Source organism: Centroberyx gerrardi, chromosome 1 (genome assembly GCF_048128805.1).
Source record: "Centroberyx gerrardi isolate f3 chromosome 1, fCenGer3.hap1.cur.20231027, whole genome shotgun sequence".
NCBI classification, from domain to species: domain Eukaryota; kingdom Metazoa; phylum Chordata; class Actinopteri; order Beryciformes; family Berycidae; genus Centroberyx; species Centroberyx gerrardi.
The window spans coordinates 17165159-17186132 of NC_135997.1; the positions used below are offsets into that span (position 1 = coordinate 17165159).

Sequence of the window (20974 nt, forward strand, 5' to 3'; positions counted from 1 at the left end):
TCCAGAGGGGGGGGGTCTCTCTCCACAATAAGAGATGGACATTGGATCAATATCTACATTTACACAGCAGCTGTCCTGCTCCCATCAATGCTTCCTTGTAATTGCAGGCCCCAGTTTTCAGAGGACAAGAGACTAACTCATTTCCATTATTTATTTATTTTTTTCAATCCATAGCACCATTTGGTATGCAGTCGCTCTATGACAGTGGAGGAGACATTGTGATCAGGCCACATATGTTCAAACTGATTCAAATGGATCTCCCTTTATCAATACAACTAAAACTTCCACTTTAAAAAGTGGAAACTCACTGCTAGAAGAGCAAGAGGATAATGTCACTGTATAAGGACACCTGCACTATCATGCAGTTCTTATTAATTCTGAAGTCCCACTATTTAGTGAATATGTGGATGTTCAGCTACAGATAATGAGAGTTTTGATATTCCGCGTCCAGTCACAATCATTTTTCACAATGTTGTTTGGGGAGAGCTGAACTCATTTCTACAGTGGTAATGTCGTTTGGCAAGGTAGATTTTTTTTAATGTAATTTAACTTCTTCCATTGTGAAGTAGATAGCAGTTTGGTAAAAACACAGTGTCAGCACTGTTGTTAGAGTAAAGCTAAGTACATTTACATTTTAGGTATTTCACTGATGCTTTTAGAGTGACTTACAATGAGTGATGTGATAAGTGATGTCCAGAGTCTCCAGTTAATTTGGGTTCAGAGCTGATGACTGAGAAGAGCATACTGTATGATTTGCATTGTTTTCATGCTCATTAAACTATTCAGTAACTCCATTCAGTGATGTTGTGTGGATGGAGTCAGTGTCGTCCTAGTAGAAGCCACATCCATAAACTGTAGAAACTAATAGTGCATTTTGGGAAACCAATTCATCTTTAATCATTAACACAATGTATATAGATTTGTCTTTCAGTTTAAACTTACAATTGCTTCAGAACTAATAATCACAAGTTCATGAATTGTGACTTAAAATTACGAGTTGAAGGAACATCTCACCAAGCATTTACTAAACTGATCATATCAGAAACATTGTTAGCTTATTAGCAGACTTCTTATCTCTTTAGAAAGCCTTCATGTTGTTTGAATAAAGTTACAGGTTAGAGACTTTTATGTATGTATGTTAGGTGAATTGTAGGTCTATTTCTGATGAAAATGAAAATAATGAATACCATGATGAAAGTTAGATTCCAGCTCAATCCGTTCCCTCAGTACTTTACATTAGAAACACTGTAAAGGTGAAGTTTGGCACATCTAGCAGTAACCACTTCTTGTGCATTAAATAGTTCTGCTAACTTTTTGTTTTGTGAAACATGGAAAAAAGAAACTAGAAACCTTCTCACTAGCAAAACAATAATAAACACTGGATTCAACTAAGAAACAATTGTCAGCATGACTGGACATTTGCTGATTAAATGTATTGTCTTAAGTTCACTCACTGCATCCTGACCATTGTATCCGTGTCTGTGAGGTTTTCAGTATACTATCGATGAAACTGTCTGCCCTTTGATATCTTTGTTATTTGATATCAACTGACACAGAGTAATGTATCTGTTTTGACTTGTAACTCAGACCAACAGACGGTCGTCACATTTCAACTGCAGCTACCCCCTTGTCGATGATTCCCATCAGGACCTTGAGCAGTTCCCATCAAAGCAGTCGCTCACAGTAAAGGCTGTATGACCCTAAGCATGATGGGATACTCTGGAGCCACAGATTCATCAACAGCACAGAAACACCTGCTTTCAATATACATTGTATCCCTCATTCACCCAGGATAATGACTTACAGTATCTATCATGCAGTAACAGTAAATGTATATGGTAACGTTTTTGGAGGAACTTCATTGCTTTAGCCTAAACTAAACTGATTTTCAAGCGTTTGCGCCGTGTTCACGGACTGAGGCATCTAGATTTACTGACATCATCACCTCCCTGATTAAACTGCAGCAAAGTTCATCCTCTGGTACCACTTACACAGCAAGTGAACTGAACATATGAATGAACAGTCAAACCTTAGAACTGTTGATGACTGTTTTTCATTTTCAGAATAGACTATAATTTACCAAAAGACTGTTCAACCAATACTGTGACATTGATTGCTGCAGTTTATTTATACCAGACATGTAACTATCACCTCCAGTCAGTGATCATCTCAAGAAAAACAACTTATTATATTTTAAGAAAAGAAAAGCATTAATTCATTATTTTTCTCAAAAGACCCATATATTCACTTAATTTACATCAGTTTGATACTACTATGTTGTATATTATAAATGTATGTCTTAAAGATTCATGTCAGCCTAAAATGTTGTGTAAACTCTATTCTGCAAATGAAAAGGTGTGTAGACTGAGACTCTACATCAGTGGAAATGACCCACATTGCCGACCAGTTCACACACGCCTACTGCACACAGCAGAATAGCTGAGCGCCTCCTTCGCTGACCTGCAGCTAGGTGGCGCGAGGGACCAAAAGCTGCGTTTCCCCTCATCAAAGTAACCGAGCCGACACGCGCAGTTTGATTGGTGATGAACATCCAGGCACCGGAAAACTCTAATCCTGCTGCTGTGAGCGTCAGTCGCGGTCAGCAGAGCAGCGCAGTTCATCTGCAGGAGACAACCATGAGAGACTAGCATGCACGGACAATTCAGATAAATGGCGCCTGTCAAAAGGAAATTATATCAGCGTTTGCTGTTTTTTGTGGTTTTTCTTCCAATCTCAGGTAAGGAGCGTTTTCACTACATTTTGTGAGGAAGTTAAAACACTAGCAGCCACATCAGTGTGCATGACTGTGGGACTCGCTGTCTGCAGTTAGTAGCTGCCTCCAGATTTGTAGCCAGGGGGTTCAATGCAAAACATCTCTGTGCTGTGTAGCTTTATTAAGTTTTCTGTATAAATGAACTGAACCAGGCACTGTCATAGATGCTCGTGTGCTACTGGAAATCATCTTATAGCCTACATTTTTACAACATGAATACGGACCTCAACAGACTGTAGTAGCCTACAAAGTATCATTATTGAAGAACCTCCTTCGAGTTTTATAGTAATACAGTAAATCTTATTCAGCGCAACTCATTGAAGTGGACTTTTCCCCCACGAAACTCTCTGATGTCTTTGCAGGTGGACTTAACTCAGCAATATGCTGCGCATCATGTATCCTTTTTCTGTTATAGCCTACTGTGACTTAACTCTTAAACCAAGCAAAATAGCTGCTTTCCCACAAATTCTTACCTTAGACTACTATCGTATATTTTTCAGCAGTGGTTTTCCCAGTTTAACAAAGTCTAAAAAGACGCGTCCTCTTGCACTAATGAGCAGTATTTCCCACGCTTCTCTTACAGAAATCAGGTATCGGTCTGTTATAGCTGGTGTTATATTAAGGTGCTGCAACTATCCAAGGTTGAGTGTTTTTGTATATGGCATTACTAACGGCCATTGTAAGGCCAAAAAAGATGAGGGGTAGAGTAGAGCAGAGTAGAGTAAAGTAGAGTAGATTGAACTAAGAGGAAGAAAAGGGACAGTCGTTTCTCTGTTTCCTCTGTGATCATCTAACTGCAGTGTAACAGGCTCTACATGAGAGATAAGTAGTGTATCATCTCAACAAAACCAAATATAGCCTATCGATATTCATGTATACATTATCAATACATATCACCATAGAGTTGGTGTAGGTGCTGCACCCATAGCGCCCATAGGACACATGTTTCCACGACCTTTTAGGATGGACCCATCCTGCCTTGCTTTTGGGGCAGCAAACCCTGGTTAAGAAAGCATTGCATACAGTTATAGGCTGTCAGGCTGTTGAATCAGAAATCAAGCAGCTTAATGTATTCTGATGATATCTCTGTAAGTGTAGCCAGTTAGGAATGACATATCAGTTCTCTATTCACTCCACAAAGGTCACATTAATGAAGCATCACATAAATGCCATGCTGAGAGTTCAGTAATACATTTCTGTCTAAAGGGAGTAATGGGATCAGCTGTTTCACCTTCAGCCTGTGACTTTATGAGCCATAAGTAATTGGATTAAAGTGCAGTAGAAAGACATTTAGGAGCTCCAGTGTGATTACTGTAGCTCAGGACAGTAGACCTCCTGCTGGCAGGGCACCAAGCCTATTTCACCATAGTAGAGCCTTTTAATTTGTGTCACACTTGCACCCATTTGAGTTTAGAAACAATCTACCACTGATATTACCCACCCTGGAGCATCCATACCCACCAGTGTTGTTCAGTAGGACTATTTTGACTCTACAAGATGTTGCAAATGATTTGACTGTCAGAAGAAAGCATTCTGCAGATTCCTGTGGCAGTTCACTGTATGCTGCTGATGACTGTTCATGAACTCACTTTTTAAATCACTTTTAAGCCTGTAATTAGACCAATGTGGAAATGGGCTTTGCTGGATTCCCATCAGTTCAATATTCCTCTAGCCTCACAGTCGGCCCCATGCTGATAACCAAACACCTCATGTTCTCGACTCTGACTGTTATCCTCTCTCATTCCACAGGTGTTTTTTGTTTTAGTGAGTTATTTTTTATCAAGGAGCCCCATGATGTCACCGTCATGCGGAAAGATGCCGTTGTCTTGGACTGTCAGGCGCATGGAGAGGCGCCCATCGACGTCAGATGGCTCAAGAATGGAGTAAAACTAGCGGAGAACGATCGAGTCTACCTTCTCTCCAATGGCTCCCTTTATATTTCGGAGGTGGAGAGCAGAAGAGGAGACAAATCAGATGAAGGGTTTTATCAGTGCCTCGCTCAGAACAAGTATGGAGCAATCCTGAGCCAGAAAGCCCATCTTACAATCGCAAGTGAGTAGCATGCTGGAATCATGTTGGCAAAGTAACAGCATGGAGGACGAAGTGTGATGTGAGATGATGAGTAGCTCTACTTGTGTTCAGTTAAATGTCTTGTATTCTAGTTGTCTGCTAACGTTTGTTGACGTGGTAATCAGCAGAAGTGGAGATTTATCAGTCTAAAGCTGTGTGTGTGTTGGGTGTGTGTGCTGGGTGTGTGTATCGAGTTTCAAATCTCCCTGGATGGATCATCCTCGTTTTTTTTTCACTGCTCAGTGTTTCATTTTGGGCATCTTAGCTTCTTTAATCCAGCTAATGGGGGAGGAAGAGAAGCTTTTCAAGGCTTTAGTGGTAGCAGTGGGGGAAGGGGGATAAAGTCTTCAAAGTTAGAGCCCAAAAAAAGATACTATTTGGAAGGAGAATATGCCCATTGGTGTGTTAATGAAGGAGCTGCAGATCTGAAAGGTCAGGAGCTGGCCAGGATAGCAGTTCTCCGACGCTAAAGAGCAGATGACCCCTATTCACTGGCCCGGGCTTTCATGTTATTGCTCCCTGATCGCCGGAGGAATTGTTCTTTTGGAATGCTTTTTCCTCCAGTGCTGTGAGAGTTGGCCTATTCTCTTACGGGGGAGTAGGGACGCTTCAGGAAGATTTGGTCTTTTGGGACCTTATTCCTGGGTGTCACCCCCCCACCCACCCCCCCAGGCCATGCTTCTTGCTGTGCATTCCCACCTACAAGTTTTTAACATTCCCAGCAGGATGGTGAAATTTCCTCTTAATTTAATCCACCAGAGATATTGTAAGTACTTTCCATGTCCTGTTCTGTGATCCTCGCTGTGTAAAAACGTCACTGATCACAGCAAATGCTCCCTAATAGCCTCGTGGGTGATTGCCTTACTTTGGAGTGCATTCCTCCTCTGATGTGATCCTGATGTTGAGTAGATCCAAGTAGATGTTGAGAGATGAGATTGTCTGCTTTTCCCCAGGATAGATTCTACCCATGTGCACTTTGATGAAATTAGTAGAAAAACACTGCTTTTATATAAAGAAATGGTTGCCTCTGAAACCCCACAGAGTCAGGAACAGGAGCAGAATACATAGTGTTGCCAGCTCTTTTCAAATAATTGTCAGAGAAGTTTGGCTTTATGAAACATAATGGCATAAAACACACAGGTTTTATAACAGTTGGCGAGATACTTGAAATAACTGAATCTGAATATATTCCGAATAATCTGAATTATTCTAAAACTACACTTTCACCACTTATTGACATTTCTGCTGTGATCCACGTCAGATATTTACTGGACGTTGTAAGTGTGCGTAGTTTTATTAATTGAGTAGTTTACCGGCTTTATAGTTTGAACTTAAGAGGTGATAAAGGCTGCCAGTAGAGTTTACTAGTTTGTTTTAAAATGGCACTTAGACCTGCTTGAGGGTCTATCTGGAAGCTCATAAAATTTGCACATACCTGAGAAATGCTCAGTTGAAGGAAACAAAGGTAGCAGTGGGGGTTGCTGAGAATAGCGCACACACATACACACACAAACACACACACAAACACACACACACACAAATGTGAATTGCCGTTACCTAATACCACAGCCTTACCCTGAGTGTCTAAATGACCAAACTTTATTGCAGGTCTTACCAGTGTAGTAGGGGCTGGAGGCTCTGCACAATTGTTTTCTGCTTCACTACTCTGGCGAAAGAGTGAAAAGCTTTTCACTCTGACCCTTTTTGTCCACTTTGCCCCCCGTGCCCCAGAAGAAAAAGGGTTTCTCTGGGGGCAATTGTTGGTCCAGATATCAGTGGACAGAACAGCTGGGCCTATTCACCACTGCAAGGCTAATTATGTTAATGCTACACGGTAGATCAGAGATTGACTCTAAGTTTAATTTTGATGTAAAAGCCACAACAGCTATCTTCATGTTTTAATCTGCCCAGTACCTTTGATGATGTATGGTCATTTGTCTTAGGTGGGTTTGAGGAAAGACTTCATACAGAGCTCTGTTTTTCTGAAAATGTGTAACTGTGGCCTGAGATGTTTTCACGTGTTAAATCCCTCAGCAGGGAGATTGATAGAGCAACATGTGGGGAACTTTAGTGCCTCCTGTCCACAGCCTCTTCTCACCTCTGGCCCTGTTAGAGATCCCTCACTATCACTCATGCTACCAAGTCCTTTCCTTTGGCTCAGTTCTTTATAAAACACGATTAAGGGAAAGAAAGGGAATGGCAATTGATTTGTTGTTTTTTGTCTCAAATGTAGGAATTGCACCTCTTGTGAGTTTTACTGTCTTTCGGTCTTAAGTGCAGATGGTCGTTTGTTGAAGCTGCTAGTGAGTCTTTAAAGAATGTGATGGGTAACCTTTAAACACTGGGTTGCTAAAGCACAAAGGTGAGAGGGGATTTGGCCTTGATGAATAGGCATGTGACACATGAGCCTCATCACATGAACTCTGTCAATAGTCTTCAGATTGATGGGGATTTCAATAGAAAGATTGCCTCCTGAGCTGGCTCCTTTCAGGCCTTTTGACCCATGCGATCACAGTTACACAAGGCATGAACATACAGGAGGAATCGTGAAGCTATATCAATGTCTTTTCCATCAACTTATACCTCTTCTATACCAGCTGAGTTATGGCTCAATCTTGGGTTCGCTGATGGTGTAACCTGACCCTGACTGTCCAACAACCTGAGGCACTATAAGCTATTGAACATTAAATTAAAATGACCCCAGGATGTCAGAGTTAACTCATACAGTACAGTAGGTAATTTCAGACAGAATTGCTGCCGGTGTAGCCAGAGAAAATCACTCACATGTTTGTTCCGGACGGGATAAAATTCCCATGGTCCTGAGGTAAAAATGACCAACCACCAGATCTCCCTTGGTAATACTAATGCAGTGGATAGGAGGAAATAAGAAAAAGAGATCAGTCCGGGACAAAACACCAATTCTGGGGACTGTCCCTGGAAAACGAGGAAGTGTGGTCACTCTAGAAGGAAGTTGATGCTCTGCCTGCGTTGAAGTACAGCCCAGCCTTGGCTTCATTTACAGCGCACCGGTGTGACTTAACGATTTGAGGTGCGTTCCCATTGGTGCAGCAGACTGTATTTGTGATTGTATTTTGCCTAGCATTAGCTACATAAGCTAGCTTGGTGCTAACATAATGGAATGGTAAGCTTACTCTTGCTGTGTGTTATTGCTGCATTTGGGCAGTTTAACCAAGTGCTTGTTTTGTGGTGAACACTTACTTTGAAGCCATCATCTTCTAGACCCATCTGTTTCTGACCAGTGGCTTTGCCATCAACCACTGGAAATGAACTGAAAGTTTAGCGTGGCATTTCAATCAGATATGGTGGGATGTACAGTGTATATGTTATGGTACAGTGAAAGCCTATAGTTGAGATGAATCAGTGCAAAATGGCTACCCAATAAAATGAAAAAAATATGTTGACCAATGGTCTAACCATTAACTCTTCTCAAAGTAACACATTGCTGGTGTCGGGTGGAAACGTTGTATCTCCAAAATGTCAACTTTTCAGGAACTAAGAAACACGGCCTTGTTTTTAGCTTGACAGTTATCTGTTTTTCAGTTTATCCAGTGGGGTTTTGAAAGGGTTTCATACACCCAAGGGGGCGTAACATTGTTAATCCTTCAACTGAAGTTAAGACATGAAAATCACCAAAACTGGAATTACGAGGTTTTCATCTGACAAAGATGATATGACACGTGACCCACATATACTGTATAAAATGGTTGGATGTTACAGAGAGCGTTGCATGTCGGCATATGTAATTTGTGTATTAGTATTAGTGAACATTCACCACTGTCTTACGTAGACAAAAATGGAATAAATAGTTTGTCCTACAACCTAAACTGTGATGTGCAGCTCTACAGAGAGTAGAAAAGATAACTTTGAGATAGCAGTAGCCTTTTGTGCAAGTAACATCCGATTGAATGTCAATGGAAGACCTGCAGGCTGTACTTTGTAATGGCTTAACAGATTAGCATCTTGTTTTGCTTGTTTCTAGTTTGGGAGGGAGTTGGTCATTCTCACAGACACTGACTTGACTGTCCTAGGCTGTAGTATTATTGTTACACTGAGTGCTATTTCACTGTAATAGTAGAAATATTAACCAAAGAGCACAAAGAGCCTTGAAGGAGTTATTTGAATAAGCTGTTGCTATTAACTCTGTCCATATGCAGCCAGGACAGGACCACAGCGTTATTTTAGGTTGCTAAGGAATGCATCTGACTTGCAGTGGCTCGGCACAATTAGAAGCCACAATAAGAAGAAAGCAAACTTGGCACAGTATGAGATGTGACATGAATGAATGAAATACCCTTAAGTGAAATAACTCAAGGCCTGGAATCTTGTTTTTCTCCTCTGCTGGACACGAAAGGTTACCATGGTTCCCTTGAACGGCAGTCCCAGAGGTCAAAGGTTTCTTTAAACTGTTCAATAGATGGACGGCTCTGAGACAGAGCGCAGGGCTTAAATCTTCCCTACAATAATGCTGGACATTCCTCTATTTTTATCAGTCGCTTTAATGGTTCCAATCAGTGTGTCTACTTTGTTTTCATGAGCATGTTGTACTACTATAACAAGTTTTATTTTGTTCTCCCCAATCAAATTGTTTCGCTCATATGGAGTAGCAAAGAATAAAATGCTAATTAAAGAGCAGAATGTACCTATTTGCAGATTGACTTCTTCAGCCCGATGTTCTGATACAGAGATTAGAAACAATGAAGCCACTGTCTCTGGTGAGTGGAGGACTGCTGCTGAATGATTGGAAAACTTTGTTGGAAGATAAGGGATTGGAGGAGGGGATGAATGCCCCCTTCTAACCCCACTCCCCCACCGCCCGGTGCTGCGAGAGGTCACGCTGCTCATGGGAATAGCTCTTTGTTTAGCCAGGCCAGTGGTCACTTGACTGTCCTGCAGCCTGTGTGGAGCTGCAGTACATCTGCCACCCGGCCAGTGATTGATTTGTGGGGCTTTTCAGCTTCACATTCTTCTTCTTGCTTATCAGCCTTCTTTTTTTCAGAACCCCTTATTAATGTTGGGTGGGGTCACTGAACATTTTAAAGGACTCATCACTCAGCTAATTTGTGCTCTGTTGCCTCTGTGCCATTAATTAGGAACTCTGCAAAGTGCTTTAAGAGCGCATGTAAAGGAAACTTATTTTGGGATGTGATGCATTCCAGTTTACAGGAGAGGGATCTGTCACAAGGTGAAACTGTATAAGTTGATAAATGGAGAAAATAAAGACCTTATTCATCTTGCAAAGGGTATATTTGTAAAACTTTTCAGTGTCAGTGTTTTTCATGAATGCAGTTGGAAAGCGTTGTTTCTCATATAGAGACTCATTTGACATAAGCAGATATGTTTACATAATGTGTAACAAATAAAAGCATGGCCAAAGTTTTGCACGGGCCTCCCAATGCTGAATGCCATCAATATAGCATGCAGCCTGCGGGACCAGGAGAAGATGATCAATCTTAATGTCTCCCCAAAAAGATTGGACCCTTGGGGGCCCTCACTGCTATCCAGACAGCTTACCAACCTACACAAATGGGTTCTATCATCCAGAGTGTTGAAACAAGGTTGAGGTGAGCCTGCCTTCGATTCTGGATGATACTGACTGCAGTTATGATGAGGGGGAGCAGCCGCCCCAACCATGACTTGCATGGTCCAAGCTGCGGCTGTGCAGTTTGATGTTGGCTGCAGCTCAGCAGGGACTCGCAACTCCTGACATTAGCTTGAAAAAAGGACTGATTAATTTGCTAGAGGAGAATGTCCTGGCACCTTTCTGGCACTGAGGATGTATTTGGGGCTATGGGTCTTATCTTAGACATTTGAGAAGGGTTTGTAAGATGTACTATGACAGGGACGCGAATGTTTGATGGGAGAGTTGATGTGTTTTGTGGGATCATGCTGTAGAAGATTATATGAGATTTGCAATGAGGTGCATTTTTCCTCATACAGTGTTATTTTGAATGGCAGAAACAGAAGTATCTGGACTGATTGACTGCCCATGCACAGAAAAACTTTAAATTCTTGTGCTTTATAACTGCATTGGAATCAATGGGAGCTGAATTGTAAGCTCAAACTAATACCAAAATACAGACTTGGAGATGAGTTAACAAGCTAAATGGACAATTGAGATGAAGAAAAACTAGACTGGCTGTATTGTAATGTATGTTTTTTACCAATGGAAGCAGTCTTACAAAGCAAGAGTCTCAGTTACAGTGCAACACACCTGTTTAGTGGAGCACAGTATCTCAAAAAAATCAACAAGAGTCAATCTTCCGGTAGTGGCCGAGTAAGTGGCCGGAGTAACGGGAGGAAAGGGGGCTGAACTGCCTCCTGATATTTGTAAGGGAACCTTTGTTGAGCCGTGACCTGTCCACTGACCTTCAGCTGGTCGAGCTGCTGGCAGCAGCAGGCACATCTGCTGCTGGAGGGGCGAGAAGCTGAACTCCTCTGGTTCTGCTGGAGGGCTAGGGTCAGCTCATCTGTTTATGCTGATGGTAAATTTATGTTGATTCTGTGGGATTATGCTCACTCAGTATAGGCAAAATGGAATGGACATGATAATCACGTTTGTATTTCGGTAGTTTGCACAGTGAACTCTGGGCTCTGCCCTGACGGACTTGGCTAGATAGAAATGCATAAGTCAAGCATGCAAGACTTTTAACATTGGGATTCAACCTGCTTCAGCTGTTGTGCTTTGAGAAAAGGTTGATGCTTCCCTCGCTTCTGCTGTCTAATAGTCTGGGAGAGAGGGGGAAAGACTGCCCTGTGCCATTTGTAGACAATCAGGGCAGCTTACAGCTTTATTATATTTACAGTTTGTAGCAGTGGTATAATGCTTTGCAGCAGCTGGACTGCATGTATAAAAACACATCAATTTTGTTTCTTGTATCAACAACTGGCAGATGTCAGAGATGCAGCAGAAGAAAAAAGATGTTGGAGAGGTTTGCAGAACGGCATTTAAATGCAGTAGAAAGTCAGCGCTCTCCTCCCAGTTGGAGAAGGTCCTGAGTGATTGATTGGCAGTTTGCTGGGGAGCAGCGAGCTGCAGTGCATTCTGGGGTGGTCATGCAGGACTCTGCCTGAGTTGTGTGCTAGCCAGGATTTGTGGAGGTCAGAGGTGAGAGGTGAGGTTGCTGGGAAGGGCAGATGGTCGGAACTGTTTTTTTTATGCTCTTTGGGAAAATATAGGCTGAGGTATTTACCCCTCATTGGAAACAAACTGGCCAAAATGGCCAGTTATAAAGTGTTAAGTGTGTGTATTTTGGGAAAAGAAAGGGAAAGGAAAACACAAACTGATTGTGAAAGTTCACATTTTTATTTTTTAATTAGTAAGATATGGACAGTGGGTGAATACAGATAACTATACAGATCAAAGAGCTTTTCTCCTTGAAGTGTTCATCTTGATTATTTCATAAAGGAACATTAGATGCCCCTTGGCAAACATCATCACTCAAAGCAGAAGGTCAATCTCCATCTATTTTCAGCTGTGAGTGCTCTGGCCAATGCTTGACAAACCCATGCAGTTATAGATTTTCAACCTAGTCTTAGTAGTTTATCAATAATCAATGATGATCCCGCTGCTTGTCAATCCGGCATCATTTGACTGAATGGAAAGGCAAAGTAGAGCGGCAGAGGATCAGTGCAGCTCATCTCTTGTGCCTTCTAGCCATATCACTTCAGCACATTAGTGGCATTTTTTTAAGAGCCTGTGTGAACCCTGGGGTGGGGGTGGGGAGGTGGGGGGTGCAGGCCCACCCCCACTTCTCTCTTCACATCAAACGTCCGCAGTGCAGCGGTGGACTGGGCCTGCAACACAAGAGGCCTAACAGCTCAAAACTAATTTGATTAAACACATCCATGGCAAAGGGACTCAGCCAAACGATTTGGCCCCGAAGAATTTGTCCAAATGCAAGAAGTGAGATGGTGGGTTTTTCCTCACATTGTAGCAAACAGCTACAGTTAACAACATTGATGATAAGTATTAATAAACAGGGTCGTCATTCCTATTCATCCTCCCATCTAACCACCCCCTGATCAGGTCCCATGTTTCCCCAATAACGATAAAAAGAAAGTGTTCCAGCAGCTGTTATAAAATAGACTTCTATAGAAAACTAGTCAATTATAATAGATCAATATCTTAAGTTTAATACAAGGCTAAATAGACAAAAAGGGCTTTTCAAATCGGCTAGGAGAGCTATCAGTGTAATTTGTAGCATGTAGGTTAAGAATTCCAATTTAATTTTTAATTTCATCTCAGTGTCTCAAACCATCTTCCCCTCTTCGGCCACTGGAAAAATGAGGATGCTTTTCCTCCAAAGGCATCAGTGTGCAGCTTCATTTGGAAGAGAGAATTCAGCTCTCCACCTTCGAGGAGGCGAAGTGCTGTCAGTGTGCAGCGGTGATGATTCACTGAATGTTTTGCTTGGCAGTCAGCGCTCTCCTGCTGTTTAGCACCACAACACCTGGCAACACAATTTACATGCAGCCATCCATCAAGGCTCTCATAGACACCGCTGTGTGTTTATGACGGGGCTGGGATTTCCTCTAGCCGTTTCTCGAAAGCAGAGATTAACGCTGCATGTTGTCTTTTGTAGTTGGAGTGTGGAGACTTTAATGTTGTGAGATATCCTGGCTGAACACTGTGTGAAATATGATCTGTTTGAAGAAATCAGAGGTAGTCTGCCTTGGCTGATGTTTTTTTTACTTAGGGTTTGTGAAATTCCTTAAATTTTTCTTTAAATTGATTTATACCAGAAGGGCATTTCTGGTAAAACATATTTTATTGGCTTTTTTTGTGTGTTTTTAGCTGCTCACTCAGGAAATATTTAAACTCGCTGGCTTGTTATTAGCTTTACATTCTGCTTTTTACTATTTCAACACCTTGAATATGTTGGCAGACATAGGTTGGTTTCACCTTGATGTCCCACTTCCTTTCTGTTTCTTCACTGCTGAGTGCTGAAGGCTCATCGCAGCAGAAGAGCACTGGATGTGTGCATGGAGGTCAAAGAGCAGCACAGTCTTGTTTGTTCATCCATTACTTAAGAGGTGATAGTTTCATCCTGAAAACAAGCAGCGACTTTGTATCTTGAGAAAGACCCACGCAAAACTAGGAATAATGTAATTCGCTTGAATAAAGTTATATAACTTTTTTTCTGATTGACTGGAAAACCCAAAATACTGTTTGTTGGATCATCCCAGGCCCCATATTGTCTCAGGGATGATTTGATTTGTTTATGATAAGTAATTCGATGTCATCTAGCTCTGGGGCTTTTTGTTAATGTTTTGTTTTTCTCAGTATTTGGTCTGTATCATGAGCAGCAGTGCAATTGATTTCTTTTAACAAATTATTGACCTGAAGCTTCTTTAGCTGAGATGGGGGATGGTCCAGCAGTGGGTGACCTTAATGGCTTTTAGGAATTTTACTGCCTGGGGGCAAACGTTGTTGTAGAGGGCATTTACTAAAGAGAAAAACAACTTAAACCATTCTAAAAAGTAGGCAGTGTTGGCAGCAGTGTTGGCTATTTGTCTCACCATAACAGGCCTTATTTTTATTCATGCTGGGCTTAGTTTGCTTGCCGTTCAGCTGGTCACTGACGCCCGGTCAGTTTCAGGGAAACTCTATCCTCTCTATCCTCGCAGGATGTTGCTGCTCCGCTCCAGTCATCACCTTCCTGCAGCTCTCAGCAGCTCTGTAGCTTTAGGTAACGGGCGTCTCTGTTTTCCAGAGAGAGCCACTGGATCTGACTGAGATGGATGACATTATGAAATACATCAATGTGTGTGCAGAGGCGTAGAGATAATTCAGAAACATCATCTGTAAGAAATTAGCATTATCATCCATTGGATGGCTCACTCAGAATTAGCCACATATGATTTTCTCATCAATAATTTCCAAAGCAAGGAATTAGTTTTTTCTTCTTTGCTTGCATGGACTGAACTGCTGCTCTACATTCAATAAAATGTATTTTGCTTGAATGTCATTCATATGTTTTGATATTAATGATATAATAGCATAAATATGGTTCATCTTATCCTCAAACATGTTGCCTTGCTGATTGATGAGATGTCTCTCTAACTCTGACTTTGTGGCAGATTTGAGGGGCTTTCTACTGATTTCATGTCTTGGCTCAGACTTTAATGTGTTCTAGTCGGAGTCGGGTCACGTTGAGAGAAACACAACACCAGCTTTCAAAACAAAGGGACATCTTACGTGAAAGGAGTCTCCTTTCTCCATTCACTCTATCTTAAACTGACAACATCTGAAGGATAAAAATAGTAATCCTGTCTTGGTTGTAAGTAGCTAAGAGAGACAGTTTGTTTTGAGCGACAGTGGAATTTATACATCTTTGTTTACAAATGAGTTAAGTTATAATAAAACATTCATTACTACTCAGGTAAGGTAATGGTCTGCTATTGTTAGTATGGTCTTTAGTAAGAGGTTTGATTTCCTGTTTATGGGAAAGTGAGTATTTTTGTGATTATGTGTTTGTCGGTTCAGAAAAATACCTTATAAAGTTTACAAAGAGTATGAACTCTTCAAGTCCTACGATTAAAACCAGCATCATGTGCATGAACAGAAATGTAGTAAATTTTACCATTAATAGTAATGATAATCAAAATGGATTTATTGGGCTACAGTATGTAACACGATATGAGATGTACTGCAGATACAGCTGGGTGGAAAAACATTCAGATATCAGAAAAACATTACGAAACAGAAATATTAGAAAATCATGCCATTTTCACAGTAGTTATACAAAACATGAAATATCCATATTGTTTGTTCTAAAATTGACTCTGTCCTGTTTGCCGCAGGTATCTCCTTTACAATCCAGCCAACGTCCATAGTGGTGACAGAAGGCTCAGTCGCCAGGTTTTCCTGCAAAATCACAGCACACCCTCCTCCCATCATCACTTGGGAGTTCAACCGGGTCACATTACCTCTCGCCACTGAAAGGTATGCACTCTGTTGATTTCAACTGACAACTCTATCAACTGTTTCAGAGCTGTAAACATGCAGTACATTGTGTGTTTCTGTTTTAAAATACGCAATTTCATCAGTTGTTAGAAACATTTGATTTGTATTTATAATGCCGGTGATAAAAGTTGCTTCATATATTTTTTTGTTATCGTGTCGTCCAGAATCACAGTCCTGCCCAGTGGCGTTCTTCAGATCCACGGGGTGCAGCAGGCGGACGCAGGGAATTACCGCTGCACGGCCACCAACATCGCCAACCGCCGCCGGAGCACTGAAGCCACCCTCACCGTCACCCCGGGTGTGTCACCTAGCTCCCCGTTAATGAATGTGCCGTTTAGAGAGCATCAACACACAGTTTAGCAGTGTAGCTAACATTATAAATGAGCAACTGTGTCCCATATCAACAAGCTTTTTCCTAATTCTACCACAAACGCCCTGTTGGATTTGGTTGTTTACATCAGAATGTGCAGAGGACATTATGAGCGTTCTGTCATTTGTATCATGAGATCTTGTTTTGCATTTCCCCATGACAATTGATATTACAATATTACAGTAAAGTAATGAACCGGTCTGTATCTCCGAAGCAGTGGTAGATATTTTGCTGATAGTTTGTTGAAAAGTTAGTTTGTTGGGTGAAGAGACAGCAGCAGAATGATTTGTGTTTAGCATGAATTTTCACTTGAATATACAATAGTGGTCACATCATGTCATATGCATTAAAGCCATCCCCCTCTCCTCTCCTGCTGCAGCTCCCAGCCCCAAACTCCCCCAGAGGCCGCGCATCATCGCCGGGCCGCAGAACATCACAGTGTCGCTGCACCAGAGCGCCGTCCTGGAGTGCATGGCCACGGGGAATCCCCGCCCGCTCATCTCCTGGAGCCGAGCCGACAGCAAGTCTATTGATGTGTACAACACCAAAGTGCTGGGAAATGGCAACCTCATCATCACGGACATCAAGCCGCAGCATGGAGGAGTTTATATGTGTAGAGCCACCACTCCTGGCACTCGAAACTATACCATCGCTTCGGCTAACATCACTGTGCTTGGTAAAGACATACAGTCGCTTGGATTTATATGTTCTGTTTATGGATTACCAGTTATGAGTCATCAATTAGTCCTTAATGATGCTATTGTATGTGTTTCTCATGGTTTTGATGCTTCTTTCTCAAGCTCCTCCTTCCTTGGTGGAGTGGCCAGAGAGCCTGACCCGCCCGCGGGCCGGCACCGCCCGCTTTGTGTGCCAGGCTGAAGGAGTTCCCATTCCCCAAATCACTTGGCTGAAGAACGGAGAGAAAGTTCATTCCAACGGCCGAATCAAGATGTACAACAGGTCTGAAGTCTTAAGTCAATACTGTGTCTTTCTCTTACTTTTGTTGATCCATAAATCCCTTGCTCTCAAGCCTATACACTTCTATATGCGGAGAGATAATTAAAACAGGAAACCTAACTCGTTTACCCGTTAGACACAAGTTTAATAGTCTTAATTTGCCATTGTAAAACGATTTCAATAAATAATGCATCAGCCTCTCCCCACAGTAGAAAGGAAACTGAATAATTTACAACAGTGCAAATGGAGTTTAAGTTGGTTTCCCTGTAATTGGCTCGCAATTCTCATCCAACTCTCTACGCTTGTTAAAGGCAATGATGGAGCTAAACGACTAAGCACCGGTAAAGGAGCCTCAAGGTGAAGCCATCTGTGTGTGTACTCATCATCTGTGTGTGTGTGTGTGTGTGCGCGCGTGTCCCACAGCAAACTGGTCATCAACCAGATCATCCCTGAAGATGATGCCATCTATCAGTGCCAGGCGGAGAACGAGCAGGGATCGGTGCTGTCCATGGCGCGGCTCATCGTGGTGATGTCAGAGGACCGGCCCAGCGCGCCCAGGAACATCCGGGCCGACACCGTGTCCAGCTCCGCCATCCTGCTGGCCTGGGAGAGGCCGCTCTACAACTCGGACAAAGTCATCGCCTACTCGGTGCACTACATGAAGGCTGAAGGTGAGCGATAAGGGAACAAACACAGAGATCATATTGTCGATGTTGGATGAAAACCTGGTAACTCCGGTTTTCGGTGATTTTTATGTTTTAACTTCAGTTGGATTACATGCCCCTCTTTCGATTAAGACATTTCTGCGACCCTTGGGCTTATGAAACTCTTTCGAAACTCATTGGATAACCTGAAAAATACATAGTCGTTAGGCTAAAAACAAGGCCGTCTCTCTTAGCTCCTGAAAAGTTGATATTTTGGAGATACAAGGTTTTCACCCGACAAAAGCAACACCTTCATTTGTCCTTTTATGACACACGGACGGTTTTATCTGTAGTGGCAGGAAATAATTAATATATTGAAACATTTTATGTTAATGGACTTTTTGGCCTCAGGAACGAGCCGTTTTGCTCCCACTTCCTTCTTGCCCCGAAAGTGGAATGTGGGAATCTGACCATCTGTTGTCAATAGTGTGCTGGTGGGCAGAGGTCAAGGGAAAAAAGTGATTACTCCACCAAAATAAGAACAGCGGCTTTCTCTCTACAAACAGGAATGGTCCTCCACAGCCCGAAGCCCCGTGGAGGGAGTTTTAATGTGCAGGATCCCCTTTAATTGTTAAAATGCAGGATGCAGGGCAAACTATTCACCAAAGCACAAGGGTTGTAGTGTAGCAGCAAAAAAGCCTTTAAGCCTTTCAGCTTTCCTGGGAACTTTTGCTGTTGACAACAAGAGTCACATTCGAACAAACAGAAACAATTTCAACCTGTGCATTCAAGCACTGTGCTTCATTATAATGCCATTGACCTCTGTTGGGGAGGCGACATGTACAGAATTCAAGCAGCAAAAGGAACACCTGCTGGATTATGTAGGGATAAGGAAGCAGACAAAAAAGGAACAAGTTCAACAAATTCTCTCTGTTTTGTCCTTGAATGACTGGCATCTGTCAAGGATTTTCTGCTTTTGATTAAGATGTAGTGACACATTCTCCCTGGTCCCAGTCTGAAAGAATGGCTGTTCATTGACATTGACAGGAGTCACAGGCAGTACATTCTGCACCTGAGGACGCAGACAGGGCAGCTTGGCACTAAATGGAGGCTGTAATGAAAGGAGGAACTAATTAGCCTGTGTGATGGAGTGTGCTAATCCAAACGTGTATATTCTGTGAGGGCAGTGGGAGAGTGTGAGCTGGACAGGAAGGCAGGCTTTGTTACACTTTTCAGGGAGGCTTACTGAGGCATTCAGACCAGGGACAAGGCTTTTCTGTTTACCCTCAAGGATCTTGTTTACCAGGTCAGAAATCAGCCCGCGCAATTCTTTGTGCCCGGGAGACAATTACATCTTTTGTGCGACTTTCCTAATCTGCACTAATTAAAGAACCATCAGCCAGTAGGCGATGTGAGAAATTGTTGTGAGATTTGGCTTGGAGATTAAAATGTCAACTGGAGAAAGTGTATTTCAGTTTGTTAAATATAAACATTTCTGCCATTTCTACGCACCCTACACAGCTACAGTAGGTGTAGACAGAAGCTGTGTAAAACCATGTAATGACATGATTTTGTATTAATAATATTTTGGACTGAAGGCAAAATTGTATTTGACCTGAGGTGAATTTTATGGCGTTTTTCAAAATATGTCCACATCTCCCTTTACCTCGTCTGATTTGGTGAAAATTGTTTCTACACTTGGATAAGTTTGGCCACCAACATCAATCATATAATGGGCAGTGTACAAATTCAATTAAAAAAAACATTCACCCTAAAGAAATTGCAAGGTTTTATGCAACAGCAACAGTATAAACATTGATTTTCTTTCCTTTTTGATGGACAGTATGACAGGCAGGATATTAATCTCCCTGAGTTTCAGTATTTTTATGGCCCCAAACTGGCAATTACCCCAGAATATGCTCTAATTTCTCTCTATAAAGGTGGAAAAGGTCAGAATACAAACGAACCTGAATTTAATTCATATCACAATACATCAGATATGATGTAGAAAATAGTAATTACTCAGCAACAAGTACTGTTGGTTTGGTTTATTTTGATATGTAACTGCAGCCCATGAACACAAGATTCATGTTCTGACTATTTTAACTCCTTTTTTTTTTGTTGATTGTCCAGGCTTGAACAACGAGGAATATCAAGTTGTCATTGGCAACGATACCACTCGCTACATTATTGATGACTTGGAGTCCGCTCGCAACTACACCTTCTACATCGTGGCCTACATGCCCATGGGAGCCAGTCGCATGTCGGACCATGTGTTCCAGCACACGCTCGAGGACGGTGAGCCACGCACCCAACACACCATGAACAATAATCTGAAAAAGATCATAAGTAGAGTTTGAGATGGATAAGTAAAGGGGGAGCGGGGCTTGTATTGATCTTTAAACACTGTTGTTAGACCATATATTTCTCTAATGGAGGCTCAGCGGACTTTGTTTACAGCGTGTTTTAACTGCAGTGAATGAGCTGCGTTGTTGACTTAAGTGGATCTGGTGGAGGTTTCCCTTCTATAAAACCTCCTTCAGGTGTTGCTGGCTGTCTGATTGCTCTGCGTTCTGCTCTGCCGAATCATTCCTCGTGTGTTACTGAGTACGGAATGGATTATGAAAGAATTTGTGCGCACGGTGTGTGTGTGTGTGTGTGTGTGTGTGTCTTGTGTGTATGCATCTGTATCTGTTTGTGTTTATGCCCCTTGCCCCTGGAGTGTTTTTGAATTCCAGAGAAACCTCATTTGCCCATGGTCTTGGCCTGTGGGTCAATGGCTGCCATGTCTGTTCTCTGTGACTCAAGTTATTAAACGATATTACATGCGCTGTTGTGCTCACAGGGCAGACTTGGGGTCAGCTTTAATACGTGTGCTAAAGAAGCTTGAGACAAAATCTAATAAGGGAGAACTGAATGGAATGTCTTTTGATTAGCTGAATGTTAAAGATACTACATGTCAGATTATCATATGAATATGTCACTTTAAATAGTTGTAGCACAGTCTGATGCTAGTAAAATCCAAGACTGTTGGCAATACAAACAGAAGCCCCCATCATCTGCTTTGTGTCCGGCATTTGGCCAAATCCTGAAGTTGTCAGGCTCAGTTTGTCTTCTTCCAAAGCATCAGGGACAGAAGAAATGAATATACACAGATTGTATTTTTAAGGGCT

General features: G+C 42.1%; 1 protein-coding gene across 1 annotated transcript in view; it reads left to right on the top strand.

Moving 5' to 3' along the window:
• Positions 1-2670: 2670 nt before the first annotated feature.
• Positions 2671-20974, top strand: part of prtga (protogenin homolog a (Gallus gallus)) — a 32356-nt gene continuing 14052 nt past the window's right edge. Inside the window, exons 1-8 of the mRNA XM_071910302.2 lie at positions 2671-2737; positions 4523-4825; positions 15668-15809; positions 15995-16128; positions 16580-16876; positions 17001-17160; positions 17581-17828; positions 19935-20099. Coding sequence (XP_071766403.2) covers positions 2671-2737; positions 4523-4825; positions 15668-15809; positions 15995-16128; positions 16580-16876; positions 17001-17160; positions 17581-17828; positions 19935-20099 — 1516 coding nt within the window. The remainder of the gene's footprint in view (positions 2738-4522; positions 4826-15667; positions 15810-15994; positions 16129-16579; positions 16877-17000; positions 17161-17580; positions 17829-19934; positions 20100-20974) is intronic.